The 23,791-nt window shown below is 40.2% G+C and overlaps 1 protein-coding gene across 1 annotated transcript in view; it reads left to right on the forward strand.

Moving 5' to 3' along the window:
• Positions 1–23,791, forward strand: part of SLC7A11 (solute carrier family 7 member 11) — a 58,536-nt gene that overhangs the window by 30,203 nt on the left and 4,542 nt on the right. Inside the window, exons 7-11 of the mRNA XM_062493953.1 lie at positions 15,215–15,338; positions 16,434–16,537; positions 17,011–17,107; positions 20,495–20,644; positions 22,360–22,537. Coding sequence (XP_062349937.1) covers positions 15,215–15,338; positions 16,434–16,537; positions 17,011–17,107; positions 20,495–20,644; positions 22,360–22,537 — 653 coding nt within the window. The remainder of the gene's footprint in view (positions 1–15,214; positions 15,339–16,433; positions 16,538–17,010; positions 17,108–20,494; positions 20,645–22,359; positions 22,538–23,791) is intronic.

The following is a 23,791-nucleotide window of genomic DNA, read 5'->3' on the forward strand; positions in this document are numbered from 1 at the left end:
CTGTAAAGATTTCAAAGATGTACCTTGATCATTAATTAAGACAATAAGGACGTCTTATAAAACTGCAGTTGAGAAGACTAATAATTCACTATCGAATGCAGCAAGCAAGGTCACTTGTATAATTGCCTGTTCTAACATTTATATTCCTTGTATAAAATACTCCTACTAATATAAAAGTCAAAGTTGAAGGCCATGGAAATATTCAGGACTAGGCAATGCAGTTTTCATACCTAAACTTTGAGGGCACACTAAAGAAACACAGTAGTTGTCTTTTTCTATGTATTTGTTTGATTTTTATAGACTGAATTATTAATTCATACAGGGTTAACTTATAGCACACATCTGGCATGGGTGTTGGAGGAGAGTGAGTGGGGAAAATGGCAGAAAAAAAAAAGAATTCTGTAGATGCATGGTTAGATGCAGTATTGCTGTGCTGGGTTTAATCTGTGGATATGCATGTTGAAATTAATAGTGCTACCTCTGCTCTTTTCCCCCTAATTGTCTGATACAGAATTTGATTCTAACTCCTTTTATGTCTCAAAAATGTAATAAGGATACCACCAAGACATGAATCAGGAAGGTAGTCAGCTACCTGAAAAATCAAATCTGTTCAGCAATCATTGGTGGTGGATGGAAGGAAAAAGGTGAATTGCAAGGGCAGAGAGTGTAATACCATACTGCTATATGCCAGGACATGGGGTTGGTAGTGGTTCTGTTGTGTGTGTGCTGTTGGGAGGGAGGATGGTAAAGCAGGGTGGGAGTGCATGCTGCCTGAGGGATTGTCTCCCTCTAAGGCAGTATCTACATTAAAGCAGTACTTCAGAACCCATGGCTTTGATATGTTTGTTTCTGTTTATGTAGACTCTATGGCTTAAGATAAAAGAACCAACTTGAAATGAAAATTACTGGATAAATTCCCTCACAATTCTGCAGACAGCTGAAACTTTTTGAAGATTATTTGTTAGAATTATTTGATAGTTCTAAAAATGCATCACTGGGGCAGGATCCTACTGCAGGAGAGGTGGGTGGGAGAGGTTCCTGCAAACTCACTGGATGAGTGGACATGCAGATGCCTGGGCTGCTGTGAAGAAAAGACCAGTGAAGAAAGGGGGTCTGCTCCAATTTCTTCTGAGGGGATGAGGATTGAGCAAACTGGTCAAGGGGAAGGTGTCCCTGTCCATGGCAGAGGGCTGGAACTAGGTGGTCTTTAAGGTCCTTTCCAACCAAAAACCATTGTATGATTTCAGTCTTGATTTTTACCAGTGGCTGCTTTCGTTAATTCGCTGATGACAATGGAAGGTGCCACAGCCTGGCGTGGGTGAGGTTTTGCTTGCAGCGTACACAGGAGGGGCAAACATCTACATGGAAGAGCCCTCAAACAGGTTTTCCTCTGCCAAGCCTCTTTTGAGGAAGCAAAGCCCAGGGCCCTCAGCTGGAGCTTCCTGCCCTCTGTCCTGCTCGGGAGTGGAGAAGGAGTGTCCTGGGTGCCAAGAGTGTGGCTGGCTGCGGCACAGGGTCCTGCAGCTGCTCTGTTCCATGGAGCTTCGGTGTCTCCAAGGTGTCAGGATACGTGGCAAGGATACCCAAGGACGTGCTGGCCCTGTGGCTATTCAGTGTGTGGTGCATGATGTGCCACTGCACAGCAGAGTGCTCTTTTCTAGCCCTCGTGGCTCATTTTGTTTGCCAATGTGATAACCTGCTGAGTGTAAGGTTTGTTTTCTTTCCTGTTGGTGGTTTTACTTGTTTGTTTTTTAAGTCATTTCTGTTTGTTTATGTGAATCATGGTTACTATGAATCAGCTCTCCTAAGGAAGTAAAACAAATGTTTATCCACAGTCTCTCTGGGTAGCTGGAAAAATTGTAATCTGCTTTACCAGCAGGGTAATGTAATGTAACACAAAACATTGTAATGTTCGAAGTTTCCATTGCCCTGGATTTTCCTTAATTTTCACCAGCTGAAACACATGCAAAGCTGTTCTATTTCTGTTTCTCTGAGGGACGTAGAAGTACCTGTACAGAAGGGTGACAGTATCCTCTTCATGGGGAACCTGAGCAGCTCAGAAAAATTTTCATGGTTGGAATAAAAATCCCTTGCAAGACTGATGTTCTGCTGTAGAACACAGTGTATTTTACTGGAGAGATGATGGGTTTCTGAGGGCTGAGCAGCTCTTTTCTTGGCCACACTGAAGGTTCCATTAGACATTTTCATTCTCTTTTGGTGGTTTGTAGGCAGGAGGCCTAACTGAAATTACTGGAAAAGAGATGGGCAGCAGTGCATTAAGGGTAGATAGAAACAGGAATGAATTCACTAGGGTGACAAATCCAAAAGAACAGTCACTGAAGCTGCACTTCACATCTCTTGTTTGGGTCCTGGGGGTGTGACACTCTTGTTTTTCATAGAACTTTTAGTGTGGGTGCTGCTCTGCATTGTAGAGCAAACCTCTCCCAGATTTTCTCCTTCCCACTTTAAAACTGGAACCTGGCTTTGTCTGATGTTTGAGCTCTTATTTCTGTGTTTACCAACTGGCATTAGCTTTTGTGGAGGTGACTCAGAGCACTCACCCTAATGTTTTGGTCTGAGATTTAAATCTGTGTTTCAAATAGCACTGAAATCTCACTGTAAACCCCAGTCAAAAACATGAAATTCCTTGTGAAATTGTAGATCAGCCTTTTCTCATGGGTACTGTCAGTGTTAGGGATAGAAAAAGAAGTCTCACAACCATTTATCCTGGTATTTGTGAAAGCAGGACAGCCCCAATACCCATGGTTAGTTTTATAGGGCAGTGGCAGCTACTTCAATTCATAGTGCAATTTTGTGGTCTGTATGTGGTTCATCCTCTCCTGGAGCTAGAAGGGGATGACCCTTTTCTGCCACTTTTTATTTCCTTTTCTCTTTAGTGCTGAGCCTCTAAAATGAGGAAGAGCAGAGTGCTAAGGCAGTGTTAGGCAAGCAGGGTGTTGTACCAGTGCATGTGGCAGCATCTTGCTTGCCCTTAACAGTAAATCTTTTCTAGGAGCACCATTAGGCTGATGCTGGCTGGCACCATCTGACAGAGGTGGTGAGATGACTGTCAGAGAAAGTAAGGCAGCATTTTTCACTGGGATAAGATAAAAAATTGGAGAATAAAATAAAATACAAACAAAGCAATGGGCAACAAAAATGTAAGGGCCATATGCTCTTTATTGCAGTCATGCACATCAGATTGGGATTTTATAAAATGCACAAAGAGTCATTAACATGTGCCATGTTCCCATGAGTAGTTATTCTTCAGAGCAGAACGGTCAAAATTCCAACAGCAATGGTATTAGCACACACAAGAGAAGGAATGTGCTCCACTTAGTTCAGCCAGCACAAAAATTTACTCTGACACAGTCTTTTTGTATGAGACATTAAGTGGGGTTCTCTTGTCTGATTGATCATCTTTAATTGGTAGAGAGATTGCTGGCTTGTATTTAAGTTATGTAATAGTCATATCAAAATGAGACAATTTGGCTTTGTACATCTCTCCTGTAGATGAGCACATCCTTTCTTGTGTTACAGCAGAATTTCCATCAGAGGAGCACTGGTCTTAGCTAGTGAATGCTAAGATTGTAATGCCCTTGCACACCTCTTCACTGCATGGTGGCTGTTTTATATGAGGGCTTATGGGTGTGCAGATGTTCTGGGAGCAGGTTCTGGTCACTTACAGTGTACCTTACATGTTGATATTTGGCTGTGAATGTCTTGGAATTTTTAAACACAGAGTGACACTGATATTTTATTTACAGAGCGACTATTGTTAACTAAGTGACCATTAGGGTTTAAAGTAATTTAAATTACAGTACAGTCTGTATCTGTGAAACAAGCTAAGAGGACTTATATAAGATTATTAACGCTCCCGGGGTGCTGTGAAGTGAATAATTTGCATTTCACAAGTTGCAGTGCTGTGGTTTATTATGTCAATCCTCATTCACTTGTAACACTTGCTGTTGAGCAAGTGCTGCTACTTGCATCTTCACCTTGTCATTATGTTCTGTTTATTGTGAAAAAGTGGACTATATAATAGCATGATTTAATTTTTTGAAGTATGATGGAATGGAAAATCCCTTACAAGAATAGTTTTGATATCATAATTTGAAAAGATCTAACAGCAATTTAGAGACCTCCTCCACAGATCATGGAATGGATAATGGATAGGAGCACTCTGATATGACAAGAGGTTTAACTTCGATGTGGGGATGTTTTAAAGGAAAGAAAATTTACATTCACCCAACACTGTAAAGGAATGACAGGCACTTCTAGTTTATCATATCTGTTTATTACAGGAAAAAAACAGTTGCTAAGCAAAACCAGATATAAGTAAAGATTTATCCACAAGGAGCGTAGAAGACCATGAAATTCCTTTTCCTTGGGCCAAACTGCCATTAGAGAATAAGCTGCTTGTGAGTCTAAGGAAGAAATAATTTAGTGGATGTGAAAATAAGCAGAAATGCTTTAGGATTCTTGCTTGGTGGTTGTGAAAGCCATGAGGAGAAGCTTTTTCTTAGTTGCAGGCTATTCCAGACATGAATAGATCCAAGCTGTAGGCCACCTCACCTTGGTGTTAAGTGTTGGCAGAGTCACAGTGCTGTACTAGAATGACCCTGGAGTGCAGTGAATTACATATTTTCTCTGCTTTTAGGAACATAATTTTGCCCACAGAAGCCCAAATGCTGCCATTTGCTTTGTGCTTATTTAGGTTACTGAGAAAATGTTTTGCAAGCATATTGCTAAGCTAGCACATGAATTTGTCTGTTCCCCAGAGCTGGTGTTTTTAAATGGGGGCCTGCAAGAAAAATGAAGACAGAATTTTAGCAGGACCTGTTGCAGTCTATAGGAAAAGGGGTAATGATTTTGAACCAAAGGAGAATAGATTTAGATTAGGTAAGTGGAAGAAAGGGTTTACAGTGAGGGTTGTAAAGCAATGGAATGGGTTGCCCAGGGCAGTGATAGATGCCCCATCCCTGGAAGCATTCAAGGCCAGGCTGGGTGGGGCTCTGAGCAATCTGATCTAGTGGAAAGTGTCCTGCTCTTCCCAGGAAGTAGGACTGCATGACATTTAATGGTCCCTTTCAACCCAAACCTTTTTATGACTATCCAGGTTTACTTTCAAATACAGATGTTGGGGAGGCTGGTGCTGGACCGGGTGCTCTGGAGTGCCAGGGTTTAGGGATTTTTGATGGCACCACTACAGGGTCCTTTTAAGTTGATGCTATGGGTCAGAATAGCAGATAGCGTGGTAAATTCTGTATAAACCCTCATTATGACATTCATTTTAAGATTTTACCATGGAAGAGCAGGGCATTTTTGACAGAGGGTACACTGAACAATGTGTAATTGTAAAGATGAATCAGCCTTAAAATCCTGAGGCTCATTGATTATACTGTCCAGCATAATTGAAATAGGCTAATAATAATTCTGGCTATTTCATGTCACTACCAACTGCGGGGAACTTGATTTGCAGCAGATTTTCAGGATTAACTCTCTAAGGTTATGTTTAAGGTTATGTTTAAGATTTCTCAGTTTGAGCACAGAAAAAGGAAACCCCAGCCTCACTGGTAATTTTGAAAATTTTGCATATTTTGCTTCATCGTATCACTTCATCAAAAAAGAGAATGATAAGCTTTTCTCCTATGCCTGTGATTGTAGTTTTAGCATTATGAAGGTTTAGTGAGAGAGGATTTCAGCTTCCAATTTCCTTACTCAAAGCACAGAAAGTAATAAAATAGAAAAAGTTGATATTCTTATTTGAACTCCATTCAAGTGCTTCCAGTTACTGTGTGCTGCAAAACATATTTAAGCTCACATTTGGAGTTTTTTTTTAGATTTCTGTTCTATGTCAGGACTCCTACAGAGTTATTTCAGTGTGCTATATGGGCTGTCCCATATCTGTGGGTGGTCTGATGGGCTGTCCTTAGCAAGATCATAATTTCCCTGCTGTCTGCAGAGAACACAATTTATCTGCCAGATAGCACCTTCATGGCAGTGCAGTATTGTTAATACATCTCCTTATAATTTCATTTACACCTTTTTGTATCTTTAAAAATGCTAATGCTTTAAGGCACCCGCAGTTACCATTTTTCTTGCTTTGAATTCCTTCAGCAGAAGAGCCTGTCTTGGTAAATGATATTTCAGTTTCCATGGTGCTCCTTATTACAAATAGCTGCTCTTTTCATCACCAAACGGTGCAATTTTCATTCATGCTGAAATATCAATGGTAACATACAGCAGCAAATTGTTCCTTTATGATCCTTGGCATTGTGGAAACTCTCCTTCTCAAAATTAAATGTCAAGGAATTTAGCAAGTATGAAAAATCTGGCTCCTTTTATACACATACACACAGAGACATTTTCTCTTCCCTCCGTGCTCTGTGCACCTAAGCATTTGCCTTCTTTTATTATTGTAAGGAGACATTAATATACTACCAATGATGTTTCCCCAAAAAGTCCAGCTTTTAGAGGGGTTGAGGGGGTACCATTCCTTCCTGTACCTTTCACTGGAACTGGGCAAAGGTGTTTTGTATTCAGGCTACTTGTTGCCAGGCTATGAGCTTGAGTAGCTCATTTCGGGAATGACAGTAGCCTTGCCAGCCTGCTCCCTTGCATTTCTCAAAGTGTTGCTCTGTCATTTGCCCCGGGCCAAATTAGAAACGCAATAGAATTACCCACAGATCAAGGCAGGGCTCTGCTTCCACCCCAGCCCTGCTCCCTGCAAAAACTGAGGTACTGTGACAGGGCAGCATGGCATTTAGTGGGATTCCTTTCACAACCTCTGTAATCTCTGTCCCTGGCCATGATACTGTTATGCAGTAGATGATGGCTTAGGTTTCTCAGCTACGTGGCCTGATCAGCACATTTCCCAGATCAGGTTCCCTTGTTTATAATTCTAAATATCCCTCATCCCCCCACTGCCAGCTACTGCCAGTGGTCCATCTTTCCTAAGAAAAGTGATCCTGTCTGGAGAAAGTAGACACTGTTCATAAATCAGGTGCTCAGGGAATTAATAATTTCAAATTCCCAGGAGAGCCCACTGTAATGAATTAAACTACTTTTAATACACAATTACTTTGCTTCCTCTCCCTTTTACATTTATTTAAGTCTGACAATGAGGTATGTGTTGGTATGGAGCAGTTGAGAAGTTAGACCCACTATCACATGCTAAATAAAGCAGCTTGGAGGAAGTGCTTTGGATTGTGCCTCTGCCCCTTTCCCCTTCGCTTCCATATGGGAGCTGGGTATACAGAGATGTTTTGTTTTTTCAGCTCTGTGTCAGGTTTGTTGTTATGGCTTCCCTGTCTCCAAGCAAGCACTGTGATTTACAAGTGCTTCTCACCATAATCTACACTACTGGCAGTACTGGGAGCACTTCCAACAAATAGACCTCAGAAGAAAATAAAATGCCGGAGCTTTCTGAGAGAGCAGAGGTGCTCCTTTTGTCTTCTGGTTGGGAGAGAGCTGGGCAAAAAAGGTAAAATCTGAGAATTTATCCCTCTGGTGGAAAAGGTCACAAACTTCCTCGAGGACATTAAGGTTTCCCACAAGTGAAATAAAAGGAGGGTGATGTTAAATGATGATGTAAGATAGAAACACAGAAGTCATTCATCAAACTCAGGAGTGACAATATATTTGTATTTGAATCCTCTGAATTTAGTCTATGCTGCTTTTTAAAGGCAAGTTTTTTGTGAGAGTGGCAGACAACCTTTTAACTACAGGTCAAACCTAAATTTCAATTTTATTGCAATACACTAGATAAATAACCATTGTCTTCTGGGCATCTTCCCTACCATTTCAGGTTCTGAAATTCAAAATGCAAATGATCCTTTGCTAGATATCCTGCATTTTCCAGGCACCTGGCTGTTCTCTGGTTAAGCCTACCAGACTCTAACAATAAGCACACTTGAGTTCCTAGGGTAGGCCTAGTTCCATGCAGGTATGACCATAGCAATTGGAAAGAAAAGCAAGCTCCTTGGGATTTTCGGGTTGACTTGACTTGAGGTTAAGTTACAGTGCAAAATAAAAGCCACATTTGGTTATTCACATGTCTTTTGGAAACAGTTGTAAACTTTGTGCGATGAGTTTACAACTGAGGTAACATGAAGATGTTGGACACTGGCCCTTGATGTACTCATGGAAATAGAGTTGACTGAGAAATCACAGGGCGTGAACAACATTTTATGTTTCAAGTCTGTATTCCATTTCTTCTTTTAAAGAGATTTTAAAACTTAGCCCACATAGTAGATCTGTGTGCTGCCTCTTGTGCTTGGTTTCTGGCTCCTAACAGTGCTCACATGCCTGCCACACAAGAAATGGCTAAGTAGAAACAGAGAGGCTAATATTTAGTGCTGTAATCTCAAAAGTCCTTTGTGTATTTAGCTGTCATCTTTGACTCCTGCTGTGTTGGCATAGGTTTCTTTGGGAATGCCAGTAATGCTATCCACTCTGTGAAAAATGATTCAGGATCCTGCTTGACCATGTGGAGTGTCTCTGGCTGGTAGTCCAAGTTTCAGAGTAATCCATTCTGCTCTTCCAAGAAAGATGTTACATAAAAGGTATTGACTTGGCAGGGTGGGGCTTGGGCCATGACATAAATGAGCGCTCTGGTCAGATCTGGCTTGACAACCTGAGTTTGTACACAAAAACATCATAGGCAGCTTTAAATCCCTATTAAAATAAAGCAGATCCCCTTGTGAGCATGGCAACTACTCTCAGTTTCTCAAGGATGGTGGACAGATCTTCTCCTTGAGATTTGAGCTGGGAGGGTTTGCCTGAAAGTTTTATGGAAAAGAGTGTTATCCCGTGCAATTAATACCTAAATCTTAAAACAAGGCAGTATTTATGCTAATTAGTTTTTGAGGAAAACATCTTGGAAAAAGTGATGAAAACATTTGAGAAGTTAATAAAATTTCCTGCCTTTTGCAGGGCAGTATCACCTTTTAAAGTCAGTTGGTCGTGGAAGACCCTATTTACAAACTGTAAGCAATTATGATCTGAACCAGTGAAGTCAAACGCTGAGAAGAAAATAAGTAATTAGCACACCAGAAGCTCTTTTTCTTCTCTCGGTAGGTGGTAGAAGGCAAGAAGGCTTTTAAATGCGGACTTCAGCCTGATTCTTCACTCTTTTATCCCAGTGTCATGCTGCTGTGTCTCTGAAGTAAGAGATATGGAACCAAAGCACGGAAATGAGTAAGGGGAGCCCTTTAAAACTCACTCTAGTAGTAGCATCCATGGAGCATGTGGTGGAGTAAATGAGAGTGCAGCTTAATGACTGGGCTTTCCTATCTTCACTCCTCCTCTCAAAATCAAAAAAAGATCACAGGACGATGAAGGGCAGTTATGTAATTGAATATTGTCAAAGCTGCAAGCCCACAGATTGCAAGTTCCTCTGATCTGGAACATAAGGATGGAACATAATGGGAGGCAGTGAAAGGGAAGAGATGATTTGTTGATGGGAAACTTCAATAAACAAAATAATAATAGCTTGTCACTGAAGTCAGCAGTTGATGAGACACTGGTTAGCATGTAGAAATATGTGGATTTGAGAGGTGCTGTGATGATTGCCATCCCTTTTGTCTCTCTGTTCCTGCTTTTGATTCAGTCTTGGGAGGTGACCTACTCTGCAGTTTTACAGGATTTTTTACCTTTTCTCCTAGCAGATGGATGAGATTGTAGTTTTTTCACCTGTGACATGGTGAGGACTATTTGATCCCTTCAGTGTAGCGTGTTGTCTTATAACCTGCTTTTTACATGAAAAACATGCCAGGAGTAAGTGAGTTTATATCTAAGTGTATTGCATACTGTCCAGGATTTGGGACTGCCACAGCTCACGGAATGACTGCCTGGGAATGGTGAGAGACTTAGTTTGGACTCTGGAACACAGTGCTTACCAAGGCAAACCTGTGTGTATACTAGTCCTGCACTGAAGTCCTGGGAATATTAAATTTCTCTTGCCACTTTCTCTCTCTCTCTCTCTCTCTCTCTCTCTCTCTATATATATATATATATTTATTATTATTATTACCTTTTTTTTTTACCCCAGTGTCAGGTTATTTGGATAAATTTTCTCTTGTGATAAATTTGCTTTTTCTCTGCCAAGCTTTGGTGCTTTGGGAAGTGCAGTGGATGGTTAGATTTTTCTAAGTGTGCCAAAACTGGAAATAGTTAATTTAGAAAGCTGCTTAGTGGACTGCAAATGGTGAATAAATTATTGCACAAGGGAACTTTTGAAACTCCTCTGGTGGTAAATTTTCAGCTAAAGAAATATAAGGAAAATATAAAATATATAAGGAAATATAGTATACACAACATCATGCTCATGAAAACTAAGCAAATCCTTGCACATAGATCATGTGGGGGAATTAGGATTTCTCTCCTTCTTTACTATTTTCATTCTAAATTAATATGTAAAATTATCTTTCACAATTTCCTTACTACAGTAAAGATGTAATTTAATGTAACTTTATCAGTAACAAAGTTATTTATTTCCACCTTTTTATTTATGTTTCCTGGCTGGGTCCCACTAGTGCGGCTTTATCCAGGACAGTTGAATGTGGTGATCATTTGTAAAACCTGGCTTTGATATGGATGCAAGGAAAAGGTTTTGGCATGACCTCGAAGTGACAAAGAATGTGGCAACAAGGTGCTTCACCATTGTGAACTTAGCTGGCTTGGAGGGCTGTCTTTGACTGTGTGGCTGTCATTTCATAGAAAGAACAGCCCCAAGTGGACACAGCTCTTAGTGCTCACTGTTTGCTCTTATAAAAGTTGCCATTAACTTTTGATATGTATTGTGCATTTCTAGGAATATTCCTGAGCTGATTTATTGATGTGGTTTTTCTCATCCTTAGGTTCTTGCTCTGGCTTTCTTTTTCCTTTTATCTTTTTTTATCTTTTCCCTTTCTCTTGCTTGCTCTGCTTTCAGGTTTTTCTTGCTAAAATATTTGTAGGATGTACTAGAGCTGATTATCAGAAGATCTGTGATTCTGCACCACTGAAGATTAAATGCAAAATCCAGTGGTTATCCTGATTAACTGAATCCTATGCCCCAGTGCCTTTTACAGGCTCTAGGGGAAGGAAATTTGCTTCCAAGCCGTATACAGCATTTCTTGGCAGCCATTTCAGCCCTGTATAGCACAGGATGGGCTAGCTGTGTTCCCAGCACTGAACTTCTCTGTGATGGTAGGCTCCTTGGAGACTCTTTTTCTGGGAATCACAAGGTAAATAAGCTCTTTGTTCAAGTGTGATTCTTCATTACAGTTGCTCTGTATATAAGGCGGGAGGGGAAGATTTAGCTTTGAGAAGCAGTAGGGATGGGTGAGTCTTAAAAGGTATGGAGATTCAATTCAATTTTAGTCAACATTCAGCAACACTGAAGCTATCCTAATTCTCTCTCACCCACTTTTTAAAATGTTTTTTTAATTATAGGGCCAATATATTCCTGATTCAGATTTCCTCAGTTTCCTTTTGATACTGATTTTCTTCAAAGTTTTGGGAGAAGACATGAGTATTGCAAAAAATACTTTCCTGGCCTCAGCTTCTCCTTCTAACCAAGGAGCAGCCTGCTTGAATATCCTCTTGACACTAATGCTCAAGACATACCCAAATAATTGTATAGGTTTGGAGCTAATATCAAGGCTAAGTTGGATGGGGCCCTGAGCACACATGTGTTGTGTCCCTGCCCACAGCAAAGGGACTGTGGTTAGATGATCTTTAAGATTTATTCCAGCCCAAGCAGAATGATGATTCTGTGATGATTCTGTGATCAGCACCTCAAGGTCTACTCAGGCAAACAGCTGGCTTGAAAAGAGTTGTTCTTAGTTTTGAAATCTTTTGAAATAAGAGCACTGCCCTATAGTAACCAGGAGCCACTTCAATGCAAGTTGAAGTCCTGGGCTTGCTTTAAGTAAATGAAATATTGCAGTCTCCTCTATCTGAGCACTCACACTGCCATGGTTTTTCAGCCATTGACCATTCTGAGGTCTTATCAGTAGGAAGAGGTTTGCGTTTCGCTTCTGAGATTTTTTCCAAAGAAACGTCCTACTGATATAGTCAAGTTTCCCACCAGAAGTTTCAGCTTTAATGAATCAAAATCTTTAAAAAAATGAAAGTGGAAAGTATTTTTCTTGAATTTGCTCTCTCTAGTCCAAAAGACTCGGCTAAAAGAGGCAGTTGTGAATTTGTTTTACATCAGAAACCTGGCTAATCAGTGTTGTGAACACCCTGTGTTGTGTGCGATTCATAGAATGCAGAATTGAAAAGGTGGAAACTGCATCAATGGAGGCAATTTAATAGAGAATAGAACCTAGTTATGATTTTTCTTATTTAGAGTCAAGATTTGGAAATCTGGAGACTATCTGAAATATTCCAAGAGAATTGGTGCACTGATCCTCTAGGGAAAGGAGGCAGTCTTTATTGATAATGACATTACAGCTTTTTTTATTCTAGCATGGAGACTGTAGTTCACAGCAGAGTCTGATAATGGGATCCTGTTGCAGATTGGAAACTGTCTCTTACATTGGATGGATAGAAAGGACACAATTAAAGCTCTCACTCTGTGGTTTTGCATATGGTTCCTACCTGTCTGCCTGGGTTTTCAGGAGATTTGAGGGCCAAGTGTGAATCTGAGCGGAGGTGTCAGTGAGAAATGAACCATACTGCACTGCTCATCCCTGAAATCTTGAAACTGGACTTTTATTTCTTAAATCTGTCACTGGCAGCAGTGGGTAATAAGCAGCACGAGGGAGGGTTGTGCAGGCACACGACAGCCCTGTGAAAGCTCGCTCCTGCCAGGAGACAAAAGGCAGTGCAGCCTGAGCACTTGTTTCCTTCAAGAACAGGGACTTGGGAGCTTAGAAGTCACAGCATCCCTTGTGCTGTTGCAGGCACTGGGTTATGATTAGCAGGCTTTTTAATGAATAGTGTTTCCTGACTAATGGTGCTTCCTTACAAGTTCTGGCTTATTTAAGGGTTTTATTCTTCTGAGTGTGGTGGTTTTTTTTTTTTTTTTTTTTTTTTTTTTTTTTTTTTTTTTTTTTTTTTTTTTTTTTTTTTTTTGTTGGTGTTACAATCCAAGGGTGTTAGCATTCTTCAGCATAACAAAACAGGACCTGCAGTGCTAAAATAATGGTCACCTTTGGAAGCATGATTTTTTCACATCACACCCTCTCACCCCCATCCCCCCCCACCCCAAGTTTTGAATTATCATTTTATTTTACCAGAAATTAAACTGGGATTTAAATTAGATGCGAATAGAAGATGTTTAGTAAGAGTTAGAACAAACAAAGATAATCTGTTAAGTTTAGCAATATGCTTTCAGTCATTTAAATGGTACTTGTGAAAAAAAGTCCAAATTTGCTACATTTGGCTCAAAACGGTCTTTTTAAGGTTGGAGTCAGGGCTGATTCTTCTAAAAGCTTGGTGGTTGAAGCATTCATCTGCGATGTAGAAAATATAGATAAAATACCTGCTCTGAGAGGCTTTAAATCCATGTATTCCTACCTTGAATCAGATGCTAAGAGGATTGAATTCAATTTACACGCAGGTCAGGTAAGAAGCTTAACCCAGCTGATTGCAATATATCTGACTTACAAACTCCTTTTTGGCATATATTATCACCACCCAGAGCTGCAGTATTCCTTGTGTCCATAACTGTAGGTTCTCCAGGAATACAGCACCTGTACTCTGGGCTCTTTGCTCTAGTCCTTGCTGTCATCTTCTCCATCAACAGACACATTATACAAGTGGACTGGCTTCCCCGTTTCCAGTTTCTTTGGCTGAGATGTGTGCATGAGGTAGCTCTGGCTTAATCCAGTATCGTGATATCTGCCCAGATTTGGTGTTCCATTACTGGCAGGATCCTCTTACCTACCTGTGTGTCTGGGTTAATGGGAGCACTTGATACCATGGTTTCTGAGGTGGGCAAGATGTGCAACAATGATACTGTCCTGCTTTACTTATTTATAAATGCACTTATTTATTCAGTCTCAGGTAAGAGAACGTTTTCAGCTCTATACAGCCATACTGATGTGAAGGATCTATTGGAGAAATAATGTAGTGAAGAAGATCCTTAAATTCTTACCCAGCTGTGTTTCTTTGAGAAAAATATCGGAGAAGAATGGATTTTTATTTTTTTTTTTAAATACCTTTTCCTTTAGGTGATTACAATAGTCCTTTAGAAATGTGCTTGTGATCTCTTCCGGAACACCAGAATTCCTAGTTCTGCTTTTCCTTTCTTCCACCTGCTGGGGTGACCTTCTTTACATATGGTAACCTCTCCAAAAGCAGCTTTAATATGGACAGCTGAGGGGAACCAGCCATGAAAGAGGAGCTCTCAGCTCTCCTCAGAGGGACTGTAGGTACTGTCACTCTCAGTCTTGGCACTAAAGGATTAATTTCACATCTGAGTTTTTTCTTGGTGTGATGTAGATATCAATAATATTAAATGGAAAGAGACCAGAGTAAGACCTGAGGCATCTGAGTTTTTCTCTTGACTCAAAAATTTGCTTCCAGTGTGGCTTTTGGGCAAATTCCCTGTGCCTCTGTTCCTCCTTTTAAAAACAGAAGTAGTTCTGCTTTTCTGACTAGAAGGACATGCTATATAAAAGTTTGGCATTATTATGTATTTGTTGGTTATTTTGTCTTTTAGCTAGGATGGCGGGGGGGGTTGTGCTTTTCAATACCATTTGCGCTGTACTAAATTTACAAATTTGTGATGTTTCCATTTCTGTGTCATATTCTGCTCTCATGTTCCCCTCAATTGTGAGAGAGATCATGGGACATATGGTAAGCTGTGTAAAGGAAGAAATACACCCAGGGGGAGGAAAGGGCAGAATTTTGCATACTGGATATTTTGTTAATCCAGGGGAAGATGTCAAATATCTCTGGGTGTTTGGGTTCAGCTTGCAAGTCAATCTGAGTAGGCAACTTAAATGGGAAGTGGGGACCAATGGGAGGCACAGGGGCCACAAGCCCCAAAGGACTCCTCCCACGAACGGTTTCTCACCTCTTCATTATAAACCTATTTCCTTCATCAAGAGGGTTCTGTTTATTTCTTTTTTTACTGGTAGTTTTCTAATCGTGGTATTTTGGGATCACCAAATGTGCACTCACCATCATTAGTGGCTTCTTCTCATGTTATTTGTTTCATGTTCAGGGATTAGCAACCAGATTGCAAAATAATGAGCTGCCTTGTGTATTTCAGAAACATACCCCTGGCAATATGCATTTCAATGATAATCGTCACAGTTGGCTATGTGTTAACAAACGTGGCTTATTTCACTACAATCAGTGCTGGGGAATTGCTGCTTTCAAAAGCTGTAGCAGTGGTAAGTTCCAGAAGAAAAATACAAAGATCTTCCTGCTGCAGTTATGTTTGTTGATATTATCCTTATTTTCAGGGGGGAAAAAAGACTGGGTGGTCACATCCAGTCAGGTTTTAGTTTGGCAGCACTTATTAGCATCCCTGTGAAATTTGATTTTTTGACTGATGAGTGGGATTGCACTTCAGGCCATCAGTAGCATTTATAATGTAACATTGGACTATGTTTATTTACCTCTTATAACAAAGTCAATAGGACTTAAATTTCATGCCAAGTACATGCTTGAAAAATTCAGGCTAAATTGTAAGCTCAGCTCCTGGGAAGGAGGAATTACAGATATTTAAGGAAGAGAGAGCTCTGAACTATCTCGGGTAGCAGAATATACAGCAACTTGGTCTCTGCACAATGTTTGTCCTGAGTACTTGGGAAGGGGGTTGCTGTGAATACTGGAGCTCATTTGGGAAGGAGTTGCAAGGCAACCTGGCTAGGAAATACTGCTTTGATTGCTCTTGCTGAGTTGTGGTGATGACATTGATTTTTATGTTTATGGTATCTGAGTCACAATGAGGAAATAAATAATTTCATTTCTTTTCCAGTTGTGATACTGCCTGTGGCTATTTCTGTTGACGTGAGCTTTGAAAAATGACCAAATTCTGTAGCTAATGGGAAGTCTAGAAAGAAAACATTTTATAAACATGACGAAAATTATGCACGTTGCCTGTGGTGCCTCAAACTCCAATTAATTCTTTTCTGCAAACCTGAAACACTGAATGGATGGTAGGTGTGCAGATCCGACCTTGATCCCTTCAGACTTGGTCCTCTTTGGAGCCATAATGGTCTAAATTGACACGAGTCAGGGCCTGATTCCACCTCCTCATCATTGCTTCAGCTGGAGGTTTTCCACATGCCCTCAGGGGTAAGGGTAGGACAGCTTAGCTGTAGCAGCTGTGCTCTCACAAAAGGGGCAACAAATGCACAGCACAATTTTCAGCGAGGGATGCAGAGAAGGCTGTAACTAACACCATGATAATTTGTTAATAGAGGACAATTATTTTCCCATTTCATGAAAACCATTGTGTGTTTCTCTCTCTTTTCCAACAGACCTTTGCTGAACGACTAATGGGAAACTTTTCTTTAGCTGTACCCGTGTTTGTTGCTCTCTCCTGCTTTGGATCTATGAATGGTGGCATTTTTGCAGTCTCCAGGTGAGCATTGCTGATGTTCCTGGGGGTGAGGACTTGGGAGACATGCTGAAAGTATGGAAGCAAGGGGAAGGAAGAGTAGGGTTTATTCTTCAGCAGGATATGATATATGACTGAACTGTTTAGTGGGTGTAGGGCTTTTTCTCACTTTGTTTAGCGTACTATTTTAAAAATCCTTTGAATGGTTTGGAAATTAATCTCTCTGAGGCTAGCCCTTAATCAGTGACTGTTTGTTTTTCATGTAAAGAAGGAAAATCTGAGAGAAATTATTGACTCTTTCCAAACACCAATCAAGGGACACCTTCAGAGATGGTTTTGATTTCTGCATGTGGGTTTCTCCTGCTAGTGCTTTCATTTAGAACACCTCAAACAAGATTAAGAAATGCTGCTCTGCTCTGCTCTGTGACTTTCATGAGACACTTTGCGTACTCAGTAATGAGCACATTTAAAGTCTGTCCACATTTATTTCCCACCAGGATGTTCTTCGTTGCATCCCGTGAGGGTCACCTTCCAGAAATTCTCTCCATGATTCATGTCCGCAAGCACACTCCTCTGCCAGCTGTCATTGTTTTGGTAAATCATACAAACAAATGTTCCTGCACTAGAATTCATATTACAGCTTTGCTCTGGAGGATTCAAACAGAATTTGGGCACTGCTTGAGTCTCATTTATTAATGTGAACATGGGTTTTGGGCAGGGTGGAGGACAGAAGAAAGAGAAATGAGATTTGGGAGCTGTTCTTATTCTATCATCTCCTCCTTGCTTTCTTGCCTATCACTGGAATTTAATTCATATCTTACTGCTCTGAATTTCTAAGAGCTTGCTGATGATGAGCTAGCTCCCTTTCAGAGAAACAAATTCCATTTAAACAAACAAAAAAGGGATTCTGTTAGCTGAAAGTTGAGCTAAACACCATCATTTGGGAGTACCCTAAAGGCTCATTACTTCACTACTTTCACTACCTTATAGTGAAAAATGCAAACAGTTTTGCAACTAAGATAATGGAGGGGAAGCCCTCGGCTGTCCAGCATAGTGGTGATTAAAAAATGAGGGAGCATGTGCCTGGGAAATAGTCTGTGAATTTTCTAAGGAAAACCACTGGTGCTTTTAGTGGAAATCCTATTACTGATTTCTAAAATAAACAGCAAAGGTAAATGTTAGCCATGTGTTAGCTTTGCAGACTAATTTGTATGGTAAAATGTTGGGACTAAATGTCAAAATACCAACTTCAAAGTTCAGTTTTCACAGTGCCAGGAAGATTTTCACTTGACTTTCAGTCTTCATAATCATGGGGTTCAGCCCCTCATTTAGGATCAATGGCTACAGTGCACCTGGATAGGCCTCTGCCATATTTAGGGACTGACAGCCAAAGCAAAAGATGCACCTAGGAATCAATGCTAATAAGAGCAATTGCTTGTGGAATTTAAATTGGCCTATGCTATCGATGCCTATAAGCTCACTGCTGAATTGTTGACTTATATGTGCACGTATAAACACAGGCTTTGAAATTTTGAAAATTAGGCAGTGTGATTATGGTGTTGTGATGAAATTAATTTTCCATAAACATTTTGTTTGCATTTTATTTCTTTGAGTGTAGTCATACGTTGTGGATAAATTGCATTGACTGGGGCTTTTTTTTGTGGAATGAAATTCACAAAATATATTAATATATTATTTTTTTTCCTGACAGACATTTTCTGCTATTGCATACGGTCCTGTTACACCAGTGCATTGATTTCCTTTGAAAAAGTCAGATTCTCATTTGAAGATGCCTTTCCTTCAAAGATTGCAATTTTTTAGCTCACCTTATTGCAAATAGAGCAGTGCCAGGACGCATTCTACATCAATAGTAATTTTAGCATTTTCCTATTTTATTTCTGCTTCCAAGTTCTGCACACTGCAAGAAAGGAAAGAACTTTTGAAGATAAACAGAAAACGAGCATGTGCTTGAGGCCTGTTAAATTAAAAAACAAAATGAACCAAACCAAGGCCTTTTTTTAAAATTAGGAAATCTGTTTAAGTGTGTATGTTGCTAGAGAAATTTCCCAGTCTGGCCATTCACAAGAATTCTTTCTGGTGACTCAATGGGCCACTGCTGGACTCCTGCACATCCCTCTTAGGTTGCCCCACTGCTTCAACCCTGAGTTTCCCATGGCAGGGTATCAGATGTCTTGTTCCATAAAGCCAGGCACAGGAACACAGAAACACCAGAGCTGGTGCCCCCAAGGAGGGACCCCCCAACAAAGGAATCCTATGGTCTTTTATATCCCACATTCTCCCCACAAGTCTTTCCCTTCCTCTCAAGTCTTTGGTTCTTGCTCCATCTCCCTGACCATCCACTCTGCTGGCTTCACCTCTCTTCTTCTGCTTTGGTATCCAAAGGACCAGCATTTCCCAGCTCCTGCTGTGTCACCCAATATCTGTTCATCTGTCTGAAGTCACCAATCTTTCATACTCTCTGTTATCCCAAAGGTTGGCTATTCATGGCCTCTTGTCTCAGGCTTCCACATAGAGCTCAGTATGCTTTTCAATCTGCAAGTTGAGCTACCTGGACCAGAAGTATTCCTCACCAACATGAGGAATTTGATAGATGTGTGTAGTAACTCATGGAAATCATGAAATCTGATTGTAACCCTGCTTTCTTTTATTTTCTCTTGATAGCTCTCCTTCACTTGCATTATTGTATATAGCTTGCATTATAGTTATAACTGAGACTTTAAAATCCTAGAGGCTGAGTCTGTAGAGAATTATTCTTGCCCAATATAATTTAGTGGTACAGTTTCCCTTGACATTTACATAGTAGTTTGCTTAATAACTGTATGTAAGGAACCAAGAACTTCATAAGTTGTTAGAGGTTGGAGTCCAGAGACCCACATTTGAAATATTGATCCTTCTGATTCAAATCCATGTTGTCTGAACAGCTTTGAAAAAAAGGAGAGAGAGGCTGTGAATCTAGATAAATAATACAAGTTAGTCTTCTCTGTGAAAAGATTTAGCCCAGTGTTTTACTGCATCTGCAGTTCATTTCACCTGTTGCCTTGTTATAAACCTAAAGGCTCTCACTGCCAGGATCTTCCCTCTTGCTGAAGAATGAGGGGTACGGTGAATTTGACTTACTCCTTCATGCCCAAATGCAAGGTCATTTTTTGTTCAGATACTACTTTGAAATAGATCCATGTAGCCTTCACTAACCATCTAACTCATGACAAAACACTCTAGTTTATACATAGAGTGCCTCACAGAAGCCTTGTGTCTTCAGACTAGCTTTTCTATGAGGAACTGATTTATTCTGGTGTCCCCTCTCCTTCTTGCTCTTCAGTAGCTGCCTGAGTGACAACTAAATTCTTCCTTCTGCTTATAAATATTTTCATTTACAATGTGCAATAAATCCACGCTCTGCAAGTCTGAAAGGCAAACCCAAGCTGGTGGCAACCCAATGTGCCCAGCTGGCATCTCATGGTGTGGAACTGCCCCTTGCCATGTCCTCTTTGCTCACTTCCCCTTTGAAGCCTGGGGGACTGAGACTTTTTCCTTTAATCAAAACACCTAGAAACCTCTGCTTCCATATGATCAGATGGGACCACAGTGTAGCTGTTCTTATTTTCATCAGGAATGAGCAAGTAAACCTGCAGTGAGCTCATATCCCATGAGAATGCAGAAAGGATGCTCCAGCACTTTGGTGGTGCAGTGTGCCTGTGCATTTTTGTCTAGGTCACAGGGGACAGACTTGTATTGACTATGTGTGGCCACCCAGGACAGAGATATATTGACCCAAAATGGTCTCAGGGGACAGCTAGACATTGATCACACACCTGATTGCATGGCAAAGACAAGCCTGTGGCACTCAAGTGTATGCATAGGACTGTGCTGCTGTCCCTGTGGGAAAATTTGACATCCCAGCTGTAAAATAATAGAGATCGATCTACTGAACCCCTCTTATGCTCTGAATTTCTTTTGCAGCATCCTCTCACAATGATAATGTTATTCAACGGGGATCTCTACAGCCTCTTGAATTTCCTCAGCTTTGCCAGGTGGCTTTTTATTGGACTAGTAGTTGCTGGGTTGATTTATCTCAGATATAAACGTCCTGATATGCCTCGTCCTTTCAAGGTAACATCTGCTCTCTACTCTTTTACATAAATCCTCCCTCCTGTCCATCCTGTAGTCAGACACCAAGGGAGCATTTCCTGATGTAACAAGCTAACCTCTTTTTTCAGGAAAAACAGAGTTAAGTAAAAACAGTGTTTTGCAGTGAAGACTGAGAGTTTTCCTGCAAGGTCCCCAGTGCCACCCCAGCTGTGTTCCATTCTGGAAAAGAATTCTTGCCTCTTCCCTGTGCTTGGGGGGCAGAGACTGAAGCTGCTGTGCTGAGATGAAGGTGTTTGCTCAGTTTTGCTGTCTATTGTGTTCAGGCCCTGTGGTGCAAGCTGTGTGAAAATATCTTGAGCCCTCTGCAGTCACAAAGGGTTTAGACTGGAAATATTTGGGTTACATGTGCCAATCTGATTTTCAACCAGTCCTCTATTTAATGTCTCCTTTGATAAAGGGCTGGATAACTTTACCACCAAAGAGTCATGCCAAGCATAAGAATTTTTGAGAGAGAGCATTTACGTCACTGCATATCCAATATCAAGTATGTCATTTTTCTGTGCAAATAAGTGCTTAGTGTGACTATTGTAATATTTGGCACTAGCAGTGGATTTGCAGACAGAGTTATTGTGAACCCAGAAAGATGATGTTAATAATCCCTTGAATAGTAGCTATTTTGGCCTTGGTTCTGCTTGCTATTTTTCTTGCTTGTTTTAAGTAACATCATACAAATTAAGTTGTCCCATTGTGTATCCAGAAAGATAGTATCCATCATCAAAAATTTGAGAAATATATCCTTATTCAGATGGTGCCAAGAAGACTATTTTGTGAAGAACTATGAATGTGTATTGTTGCATTCTTATCGGTATATTAGTAAATAAGGAGGTGAACAGTACAACATTTCTTGCTTTGATTAAAAAAATGTTTTGACAGTGCACAAAAGAGGAACAGTAATGTTTTGAGGCATGAAAAGAAGAGAACAATTTCCAAGGAATTCTCAATTCTCTATTACATGTAATGTCTCATAAGCCATGCCTGTAGGCATCTCCTTCAGAGAGTTGCTGAGAGAGTGATTGTATTGGTGTTCTTGAAAATTGAGCAAATAAATTTGGTATGGTTACTTTGTGTGCTTTCAACAGTGACACTGGCAGTGCTATCAGTTATACAGTCAGAAAGTGCTTTTTCAATGGGTATCAGGTGCATAACACTATCAAATATCTTTATCACTAGTCAAATTACTATTTAATTTGCTGTCTTCCTGCTAGATTTTGATTTTTACCTTAGGAAGAAAATCAATATGCTCTTAATAGTTTTAAAAGGTGACTTGAGCTCCTGGTTGTGTTTTAAAATGTTTTCTAATGGGTAATTATCAAAACGGAAATCTTTATTGTGGTTAGAGCTGCTTACTTATATGCTGGGGGATTAGAGGAAGGACTTTTACAACGTAACTTATTTACAGTCCTTACATTTTAAAGGAAGTAAAACATTGGAGTGTTTTAGAGTGTAATTAAGAGACTTCTGTGGTACTCACTGCATAGCAGTAGGCTATAGCACACTGCAGTGGCTTCTGCAGTCACTGACATTTTGTGTGCCTGCTCTAGATACCCTCATTTCTCCAGAACTGTCCTGTACTGCTGGGTCTTATCCAATTTACATTTCATGGAAGGTTAAATGCCTAAGTCATTACCTTACATTGACCTTATTATTTAATGGCTCTTTGTGTGGTTATTTTTCAGGTTCCTCTATTTATTCCAGCGTTGTTTTCCTTCACTTGCCTCTTCATGGTTGCACTGTCACTTTACTCCGACCCAGTGAACACAGGGATTGGATTTGCAATAACCCTGACTGGCATTCCTGCCTACTACCTCTTTATTGTATGGGACAATAAGCCAAAGTGGTTCAGAAAGCTTCTAGGTAAGTCCTGGTGTGGGACTTCTCTCCTTCATGCTGACTCCAGGAGTTTCTCAGAGCTCTCCCCACGTTGTGAAATCCTTCATATCTATGCTCTCAGCTGCTGTGAGCTGGGGGTGACTACACAAGTTGCTTTTGGGCATGTGCTCTAGCATTGCTCAGCCAGGGGCAATCAGTGTCCCCTAACTAGTGTGGTACATTCACAGCAAGGCTGTTCTTCAGACGGTGATTGATTTTAAATGACCGATGCTTCTTCCCCTTCCTCCCCTACAAACATCTAATTCCTTTTAAATCACCATCATCTTCTCCTGACCCTGTCTCTGTGCTACAAAAGACAGTACGGCTCTCCTTGGAGAATCTGTTTGGAATCTTGAGCAAAACAACTGTAATGACAGGATGAGGTTGGTGGTCCCTACTGAGACCATGTGTCTATGGGCCACTGAGGAGTTTTTGGAATGGGACTGGAAGTGTCTGGAAGGTTTAGGCAGCTCGGACATGTCCTCAGCAGTGGCTCCAGACAAGGTGATACCATGGCTGACATGCCTCTATGGAAATGATTTCTGTGTTTCATGGAAAAGGACTTGTGTATGACTTGGCGAGTAGTATTTCATGCCTGAAATATACTGAGAATCCTTTCTGTACCATTTCTAAATGGTTTTGAAAATATTTGTGGAAATTCAGATGTGTTAGAGAAGGATCATTTGGAACACTTCAATTAGAAGTCAGTGTCATTTATTATAGCTCTTAATTATCTTATTTATTTGTTACTCAGGATGATGATAGCTTCCAGAATAAAGGGAATTTTCAAAACATGAAATAAGACTATTGGCAAAATATTTCAGGAATGATGGATAATTTATTAAACAAAACAAAAAGAAAGTTTCTTTTGCTGCAGAACTAAAACTTAACCTGATAAATCTTTAACTAAAAATAGTTGATTTCTATAGATGTTGAATCAAAAGTGAAAATTGTTTTCTGTGCTTCAGTCTTAATTGGTGATTTAAAATGAGCTGCTCGCAAGAAAAGAATAGTGCTTTTATATTATTGCAAAATATAAATTATTACAGTAATTGCAGTATAACCAGTTGTATGTATTTTCTTGATGTAAATACATTATAGAGTTAAATCCTATCTGCTGTAGAATATGTGAATTTCCTTCTCAATACATGCTGGAAACTCCATAGGCAATAGGGCAGAAAATGTTTACAGAAAAAGGTGTCAGTTTAGGGTAGCAAAATCTTAATATTATAGTTAAAA

The sequence above is a fragment of the Cinclus cinclus genome, chromosome 5, assembly GCF_963662255.1.
Source record: "Cinclus cinclus chromosome 5, bCinCin1.1, whole genome shotgun sequence".
In the NCBI taxonomy this organism is placed as follows: Eukaryota; Metazoa; Chordata; class Aves; order Passeriformes; family Cinclidae; genus Cinclus; species Cinclus cinclus.